The sequence below is a fragment of the Lepisma saccharinum genome, chromosome 25, assembly GCF_977018435.1.
Source record: "Lepisma saccharinum chromosome 25, izLepSacc3.1, whole genome shotgun sequence".
Lineage (NCBI taxonomy): Eukaryota > Metazoa > Arthropoda > Insecta > Zygentoma > Lepismatidae > Lepisma > Lepisma saccharinum.
The window spans coordinates 16,752,984-16,762,754 of record NC_139253.1 but is presented as its reverse complement, the minus strand read 5'-3'; the positions used below and the strand labels follow the sequence as shown (position 1 = coordinate 16,762,754).

At 34.5% G+C, this 9,771-nt stretch overlaps 1 protein-coding gene across 1 annotated transcript in view; it reads right to left on the bottom strand.

The window, feature by feature from the left end:
* Positions 1-4,473: 4,473 nt before the first annotated feature.
* The window catches only part of LOC145978654 (mitotic checkpoint serine/threonine-protein kinase BUB1-like), a 64,185-nt gene continuing 58,887 nt past the window's right edge, over positions 4,474-9,771 (bottom strand). Inside the window, exon 19 of the mRNA XM_083111417.1 lies at positions 4,474-5,794. Coding sequence (XP_082967543.1) covers positions 5,620-5,794 — 175 coding nt within the window. The 3' untranslated portion in view covers positions 4,474-5,619. The remainder of the gene's footprint in view (positions 5,795-9,771) is intronic.

Here is a 9,771-nt window from a genome sequence, read left to right as displayed (position 1 = left end):
ACTCCTGTGTATAATGTTAGACTTCAAATCAAATTTTTTTCACTTTATTTTTTCTAACAGTATCATACACTATATTTGCATGTATATCAGTTTTCTTTAATAGCACAGTAAATTTCATCGGACTCCCAATTTTACCTAACCGATAAAATTTATGGCGGTTGAGGTCTTCACACACTTTGTGATGAAAAGAACTGATTTATTGATTGACTGATTTAGTTTATTTTAATTCGCTTTTCTGCCACGTTTGGCTAATCGTGAAGATGAGAATGAGTGATGACATGTCGAAATTGATGAAAGGACATTCACAAATAACACCTATGCCCAGCGCGCTGCGATAACAGTGGGTTAATTTATTTATAGCATTACATAAATAGCTATGTAATGACAATATAATACCAGGTGTCCCAAAAGTAGTTTGACCGAGAAACAATACTTGTGTTATTAAATCAACAATAATTTAATAAATACAAATATTTATTTATCGGTCAAGCGACTTTTGGGACACCCTGTATGTATCAATAATTATATGATGATATATATACACATACATTTGTGTATATAATTATGTAATACACACATTTATGTACGTATACTTATGTACTATTTTCCCCATATATCTAATATATACATAAGGGGGAAGAGAGATTTCTAAAATCGGTTGGTTGATTGGAAAACCTACCCCCACTCTTCAATAAGTTCCGACGTCCCTGACCGGGAGGAGTTATTTTCAAATGGAAAGGGTGTGTGGAGCAGTTTCGGGTTTTTATTATATGAACAATTTACTTAAACATCACAGCATCATCGGCAAACTCAAATCCACGCTGAAATTCTCCTGACATTTGCAGAGAATAAACTTGCAAAAAGGTCAACAGCACTAACTGGAGATAATGAATCAAAAAAAAAAAATTAAAGTTTTTACAATTAGTTGATAAAAAGAATGCAACAATTTTTTCTGAAGACATTTTCTATTCTTGGAAATTAAGTTATGACATTTGACATGGCTCGTCACAGAAGTGAACTAAGTGTCGCTTATTCCTCATATTAATATATCTCGATGGGATTACAAAAACCTTTGTTTTACTTGAAGAAAGCTTATTTGAATTTTTTCAAGTTAAGTTGGTTTAAACAATCCCCGTGTCTAGTGCTAGAGCTGAACGATCTTTTCATCATTTCACCGAATTCACATTTAATGTTGAAATATTAGGGGTGTGCGGGACAGAATTTTTCAGGTTAGGATGGGAATTTTTTAAAATCCCGACGTTCGGGATGGGAAAACTTCGCAATTTCCAGACAAAGTCTGGAAATTTTTGGGACGGGAAATGTACGAAATTTTTCGAAGCTCTGGAAATCTTGAATTCTACACATCATTTTCATTTTAAGTGATTGTTTTTGCATTTCTGGACTAAAAACTATAATTTTCCGAAAAGTTCCAGAAACTTACAATGCAGAAAATGTCGAGAATCAACGACTTGTTAGTTTAGTTTGATTTGGTGTTTTAATTCCACTTTGTGCACAGAAAGGCTAATTGGGACTGGACCTACAGTTCAAAGTGGGATCCGAACCACTATGCCTCCACCGAGTATCGAACCCGGGACCCCTTGATTACAAGGCAACGACTTTTTAAAATGACCATTCGGTATTTCCAGACTTTTCGGGATTCCGCACACCCGTAAAAAATACCCAAGGTACAAGTAATTGAGAAGCTGCTAAAACTGAAATGAAAATGCAGAAGAAGAATTCTACAATCTAGTGATAGAAGAATTCATAAAGAAGGCATTAATAATAATAATGCTTTTTAAAATTTCTTACGATATGTGCTTCCCTTGCTGTAAAAGTCACGAACCGCCCCTGCTACACACAGAAACACATTGTAAATTACCCACAGAAAAAGGAAAGAAATAATGACAACTGCATATTTGGTTTGTAAGAGAACGAAGAGATTTGTTTTTGCAGTAGGAGCTTTGTAGTTTAATCCACGAGAATAACATTTGTATCAAGCATGGAAAGTGCCAAAGGCTATTTCTACGGCTCAGACTGGACGAATCCCTGTCACCCAAATTAATTTACCCCCTCATATGAACTGCAAAATTTACCAGTATTTTCTGTCATTCCGTACTGCTGTATACAGTAGGGGTGTGCGGGACAGAATTTTTTGGGACGAGATAGGAAAAATTCGCAATTTCCCAACAAAACGGAAAATGCTCAAAATTTCCCGAAGCTGTGGAAATCTCGAATTCTACACGTCATTTTGACTTTAAGTGATTGTTTTCGCATTTCTGGTACAAGAACGAACAATTTTCGATAAGTTCCAGACATTTACAATGCAGAAAACATCGAGAATTAACAACTTCTAAAAATGACCATTCGGCACTTCCAGACTGCTGGGGATCCCGAAAAGTAACGCACACTTGGCAGGGATGGGAAGGGGTTGACATGTAAAAATATTCGAAAAACCACCTATATTAGCATGGAATCCATAGCTTTTGGGGTCGCTAAGATGAATAGTGACACTCCCAATGCAGTTCAATTTATTTATTCTTGCTCCTGGAGGCGAAACTAAAAATGTTTTTTATAATAGTTTTGAGTTCAATTAATATTATAGTGAATTTGTAAAAGATTTTACTTTATAATTTGTATACTGTACTTATACTTTTAAATACCTGTAAATTAAATTAGTTACATTTTACACTCTAGTTAGAATTCATTGTTTTCCTAATAAAATATCCTAATAAATTGGGATAAATAAATAACCGAGCAATGTCGGTTAATCAGTTAGTAAGGAATAAAATGTCTTCTCACTAGCATTAAGTTATGAAGTTGTCTTACTGTAACCCGAATTTATCATGAAGAAATATAAAATGTTTAGAGAGGATATCGTCTTATAATGGTACTTTGTCCAGCTTTTATTGGTCAGTTCAGTAGAAATAAAGCAACCAGGTAACAATTTAGTTGCAGCCTAATGCACACTAATGTTATAACCATGAAAAAATGGAACTAGTAATTCAACATATCACATGTTAAATTTCAACAGGTGTTTAACATACATAACATTTAGGTAGCTAAAAACTAGTGGCATACCAATTATTACACTCAAAGGAAACCTTCAGAAGAAAGTGACACATGTCATATATCAGTTATGTGTCACTCCGAGTGAGTAGTTTCATCATGTCTTGGCCTATTGGAAGTGCATGAACAGAAATTGCTTTTTTTCTCCAGACTGCAGGGACCCGTCGCATGTTGCTTGCTAAAATGCTCAGTATGTAGTCTGTAACCTGTAAACACTGTACATATAATTTGCATGTAGTTTCTTCACAAAAATACGAACTACCTTAACCCTCCGTAACCTGCACCTTTTTTGAATTTTTAAATTATTTTCCTTACCAGCACATTAATGGTCTGGAAAGCACTAGGTAACTTATGTACACTATGCCCACAAAAACATAGAGGCATTTGCACCTTTTGTACAGCGTTCCTTCAGTTGCTTACATGCCTTTGAAGTGATAGGTCCCCCTTTGGCGGCACTCAGTACCGCACACGGGAACGTTTCCTATCTTAAATCATAGCATGCCAGCCATGAATGTGCTGGATATAATAATAAAACTATGGTACGTGATTCAGAATGCAAATTATTTGTATGCAGAAACCACTGCAGTACCCATACGAAATGTCAGTTACCAAGCGATATTGAAATGTGGCAACATTCGGTTCTTTTTATTTGATTCAGTATGGCTTTTCTTTATGTATATCTCGTAAGAGTAGGAGAAACGTATTGAGATTTGAACATTGTGTTTTACATATTTGACTGATTTTTCTGCTAAACAGTAACATTTTGGCTGGAATTTTTGGAGCAAATAGTTCCTTTCTATGCTCATATAAGTTGTAAAATTTCAGTTCGTTTTGAAAAATCAGTTGATTTTTTTTGGAAAATACATTGAAAATTTTGTGAATGGTGAGTTAATTTTTTAGTTCTTATTATATGGCAAAGTTTTAATTATTTTTAGAATAATGTTTTGGTGGATTGGCTTCAAGATTCTAAGCTTGTAATTAATTGTATGAGATACTTTCAATTTTTATTTTATTTCTTTTAATAGCTAATAAAAATGCCAGAAATGGACAAGTTTGCGTTCATATATATTTCACCTGATTTCAATTAAGTGCTAGTGTAATTCAACATCGATTTGTATCAATAATTCATAAATATAACCTTGGCTTTGCTAGGGCGGCACTGAGTGCCACAAGCCGGACATATGTGCTAATATGAGGACGTGGATGATGGAGGGTTAATATAAAAGCACAACAGATCACCTTTGTTTCTGATTATTAAGTCATGACCAGGAATACAGATGTATGAATGGCTTTGTGACAATCACCTTTATTTCTGCAATGGGATTCAATTCAGATATTTGTATGATTAAAAAATAAAAACTGAAATGAAATGATACTTACTAGACATTTATGTTTAAATATTTAATTACATCTTCAGTAACAGATTTAAAGATTGTCATAGAAATAGAGAACTTTAGTAATCCAGTCACCTTCTTATGCATATGAGCATGACATGTATTTTTGAAAAGTACAGTACATTTTTATGTCAATAAGGACAACTATAAAATTAAGGAACCTACCTACATGAACATTACAGCTGAATTACATGTACGAAATATACAAATAACCAATTACAAGTTGACACTAATATAGAAAAAAAAATAGTGGTATAAGCTATGATGCCAGTTTTCATAAATATTGGTCGTTAGGAAGAAATGTAAAGGACTTCTGTTAGATTCCTCAGTGGGCTACAATATTCATTAATTTTTTGATTAGTTTATACTGATGACCAAAACCTTGAAACTTTTTACTAAGAAATTACAAACTGCATTGTAGAAAAAAAACCTACACTACTACAATTTTTAATGCTGTAATTCCAGATCACACAAATCTTATTTTTTTCTCCCTGAAAAACAAGGGGATATACAAAGTAACTAAAACAACAAAGATATCAGTAAAAAAATTTATATTACATAATACAGGGCATGCTTTAAAAAGTTTTTCTAAATATCAAACCATAAATAAATCAGATACAAAATTACCAGTATGATAAAATATATACATTTATGACAATGCAAGTTGTGAATGTTAATGATTTGAAAGATTAAATTACAAGCACGTAAATAAAACTGGCCTGAAAATCTTACATCTGTGTGATAAAACTACTTACTCTATAAATATCTGTAATAAAAAAAAGTTTGCTTACTTCAGGATTTATTTCTTGTTTACATGCCTCAGTGCACACGTATATACACACACAAATATTAAAAAGAATTGCAGTGATTATTTTTGTACAGAACGATTTAAATATACTTTAGAAGTACACAGTGTTCATGAGATACAAAATTGGACTTTTTTCTCAGCACATACAAAAATACACAAAAAAATTAAGATACTACAGAAGTAATTAGTAATTATTGCAAGCATTTGTATAAAAAATTATTGTTACCACACATGTAACATATTTCATAATAAAAATGTGACAGGCTACATAAGGTAGCTTCACAAAAATGTCTCTTATCACATATTACCAATACTTAAGTGGTGGTATTTGGTGTCTTCATTCAACAGGTACTAAATTATTTTCTTCTTGAAAATATTGTTGGGATCCTTAGAGAACACTGCTTTCTTCCTCCGTAAAGTGTCTTGAAACTGTGAGTAATGGCTCATTAGATTGGGTATTTTGTTGCACGATTCGATATTTAGCAAATCTGTAAAGAAATTCTGCCACAAGGAGACATGCCACCACCTGCAATTTAAAAACAATTACTTAGCTAGGGCTAGGATTTTCATGATGTAGCATATTTCCCTAAATACTGTATACAGAAATTCATATTATGAAAAAACTAATTAAATTTAGATGTGTTTTAAAGTCATTTCTACAAGATAGAGCATAACATATTGTGGCTGGGTGCGTATTACTCACTATATATTATAAACAATACTAAAAATAGTATAAAATTAGTTTAAAGAACTACTTACGTAAGTGAGTATGCAATTGTTGAAGAACGACGTTTCAGGGTACAACTGCCCCCTTCATCAGGTTCATAATTCTTTCTAAGCACTAAAACATAATGCTGCGTTGTAAAGTGTAATATGAGGATAATAGAGCACAATGTAAGCACTATGTACGTTGGGTTAAAAACACTTAAAAACAGTCCTTGATATATTTCAATTTAAAAAACCTCACTACTTAAAAGACCCATTTAAAAAGAAAACACCCATATCCATTAAGATCCCTTAGAAACAGGAACTTGTAAAAAGGATAAAAACACGCACAATTGCAGTGAGGTTTTTTTAAATTGAAATATGTGAAGGACTGTTTTTAAGTGTTTTTAACCCAACCCTCTACCTAATCTTCATATTTCACTTTACAACGCAGCAATATGTTTTAGCGCTGAGAAAGAATTATGAATCTAATGAATGAATCTAACCCTGAAACGTCGTTCTTCTACAATTTCATACGCACTTATGTAAGTAGTTCTTTAAACTAATTTTATACTATTTTTAGTATTGTTTATATGATAGAGAATATTTTGATAGATTTTCGGTCACATTCAGCATATTTTCGCTTTTTTCAAGGAATTTTCGAAGTGGTTTCATTCTTACTCACATGTTCATAAGTTGTTAAATTTTTTACAATTATACATGCCAGTTTATTTCCTGAAAAATAGTGAAAACCAACGTCATTCAGCTCAAGTTCTGTAGTATCGAGAGAAAACTTTCCTCCCAATACAATTTTTGCAATAGAGCACAATGTATGATAGCTTTTTCTTTTCCTAAAAAACTTTCCTCAATTTCGTTGACACTTGTCCCACTTCACCACAAGCACTATGTAAGTTATTCACAATGAAAATGAGGAAAGTTTCGAAAATGCAAAAGCAAAGGGTATATATCTACACTGTGCTCTATTGCAAAAATTTCATTAGGGAAAAAAAATCTCTCGATAGTACAGAACTTGAGCCCAATGACATTTTTCACTTTAAATATGCTCCTTTTGTGTCAGCTGAAGTAGAAAGAAGCTTTTCTCATGGCTGACAATAGGCAATCATTTATATTTGAAAATCTACATAAAGAATTCAATGTACACTTCGCAACATCTTATTTGACCACCCTGAAAAATTTTGAAGTCCAGAATTCGTAAATTTGGCAGCATAGCGCTTCAGAACCAACTAAGAGTAGCCAACTTTGCAACATTTCTTCTTCCTGAATGAAAACGCTCGTGATTTTTTTTCATTCTTTCACATTCCATAAAGTAAAGATACCCTAAAGCAGTAATAAAATATATGAGTAGACAAAAAAATGTTAAGTAGAAATACGAATGTTGAAAATATTTCAAGATTCTCCGTTCTGAGTTTGAAAATAGGAAAATGTATGTGCATTGTGAAACACTGAACAGGTTCTCATCCACCTGGAAAAATTTGCGGTCACATTTGAATGCAAGGAGGCAAATTTATGATGATTTTTATGCGAAATATTTAGTAAAGATACCTTGCACAACACCAAACGATTCTGCAAAGTGTGTCTTTTCCTTGGTTCTTGGCGAAAAATGGTTCGAAACTCCGGCACAATGTTGCTTCAACTGAGATTAACGTGTTTTACTGAGATTTCTGTTAGCAATCTCCTGGAGTAATTGGTTAGATGACAGCACTTTTGTTTTTTCACTGTTTTCGTCAAGATCGAAACATCGTAGGTTCAAATCCCACCCTTTCCTTATTATTTTTTCCTTTTTATTTACCGAGTACGAAGTGTTCTAATAACGTAATATAATATTATATGATATTACTGTAAATATTTATGCGATGCATGCTCAGTGGTGGCGATTGGGTTTCAAAACTGATGGGGCAAGGTGGGGGAGGGCAAGGAAAGTTTCTTTGCCTTGGTAGATAATGTTTAGCATAGTGCTGGGTCATCTGCCCCTCCACACTCCATAATCGTCGCCACTGTGCATGCCTCAAGTAATGCTTCTAATAATGTTTTTAATCTTTCAGTGATTGGTAGGATTTTAGGAAATACTTTTTCTTTCATTCAGCTGTTATAAGTTAACACATATTAAAACTTACATGTCAACTTTCTGCATCCGGAAATGCTGGACATAAATCGCATAAATATCAACGGAAATATCCAAGAAACGTAGATAAGCATTGTTGTCCAAAGCCGTATACTTCCCAAAAAAAGATTTTGCAAAGAAGTAGGTTTGAACCCATGACCTTCCATTCCATAAGCAAACGATCACCCTACACCACGCGGTTCACATTATTTTATGCACTCGGTTCGGATCCCACTTTAAACTGTAGGCCCAGTCCCGATTAGCCTTACTATGCATAAAGTTGACTTAAAACACCAAATCAACCAATTCATCTCCTTTCAGAGTGGGCCTTCTATGATATTGTAGTCGGCCAGCATCCGAAAATACAGTTCTGCTTCGCGTATACCAGAGTGTAATTGCATTTAATATTGTGACTAATTTTACTTTAAAACTACAGATTAAAGCGATAATAGTGTCCAGAAAAAGAACCTCAAAGTAGATCTTCACACAAAGTATTTTAATCCATTGCCAAACGTTTCAGTTAAGAATAATATTATGCTTTTCCATTGACCGTATTTTCGATTCATGTTAAATTTGCTAAGAGGACCATGTCAAGAAATCTAAATATGTAAGTTTTACTACTAGGTCGTTCAAGTCAATCGGGGACTTTTTTTTAAAAAAAATAGAAGAACAAATTTCAAAGTGTGATAACTGGATTTATTTTTCCACATAACCTCCTGCTACAGTTATACACTTATCCCAGCGTTTAACTAACGCCTGGAATGCTTCCGCATAGAAGGATTTATCATTACGGCGGAACCATTGTAGGACAGCATTCTTCACTTCATCATCAGTGTTGAAATGTTTTCCTCCAAGGAATTCCTTCAGGGGTCCAAACAGGTGAAAAACACTTGGTGCTAAGTCAGGACTATAGGGGGGGGGTGTGGTAATATCTCCCAGCCAATTTCCTGGAATGTTTGGAATGTGTGTTGAGCGGTATGCGGTCGTGCATTGTCTTGCAAAAAGAGAACACCCTTTGTGATGAAACCCGGACGTTTCTTCCGTAAACTCTTATGCACATCACGCAGAACACGGCAGTAATACTCACTGTTGATAGTGACACCATGGGGTAAAAAATCAACGTGAATAATCCCCTGTTTATCCCAAAAGACACTTGCCATCACTTTACCAGCAGACGCAACTGTTCGAAATTTCTTGGGAGGTGGTGATTCCGTATGCTTCCACTGCATCGATGCTCTTTTGGATTCTGGAGTGAAATGGTGAACCCATGTTTCATCACATGTCATGAAGCGATTCAGAAAATCCTGGCCTTCCATGTCATAGCGGTCCTTGAGTTCTCTGCAGACTTCAACTCTTCTGTGTCGGTCAAAAGCGGACAGCTGCTTTGGGACCCACCGTGCACTCACTTTTCGGAACAACAAATGATCATGAATTATTGTGTTCACTGTTCCTAATGACAGATTACACACCCTTGCAATTTCACGACAGGTTATGCGACGATTGTCCAGGATCAGCTGCTCCACGCGCTGAATGTTTCCAGGAATGATTGCCGTGGGCTGTGATCCACCACGACCGGGATCGTCAGTAATAGAGATACGGCCATCTTTGAAGCGCTTACACCATTCAAATGTCTTACTGCGACAGTGTCTCATCACCGTACTGAGCCTGAAGTCTTC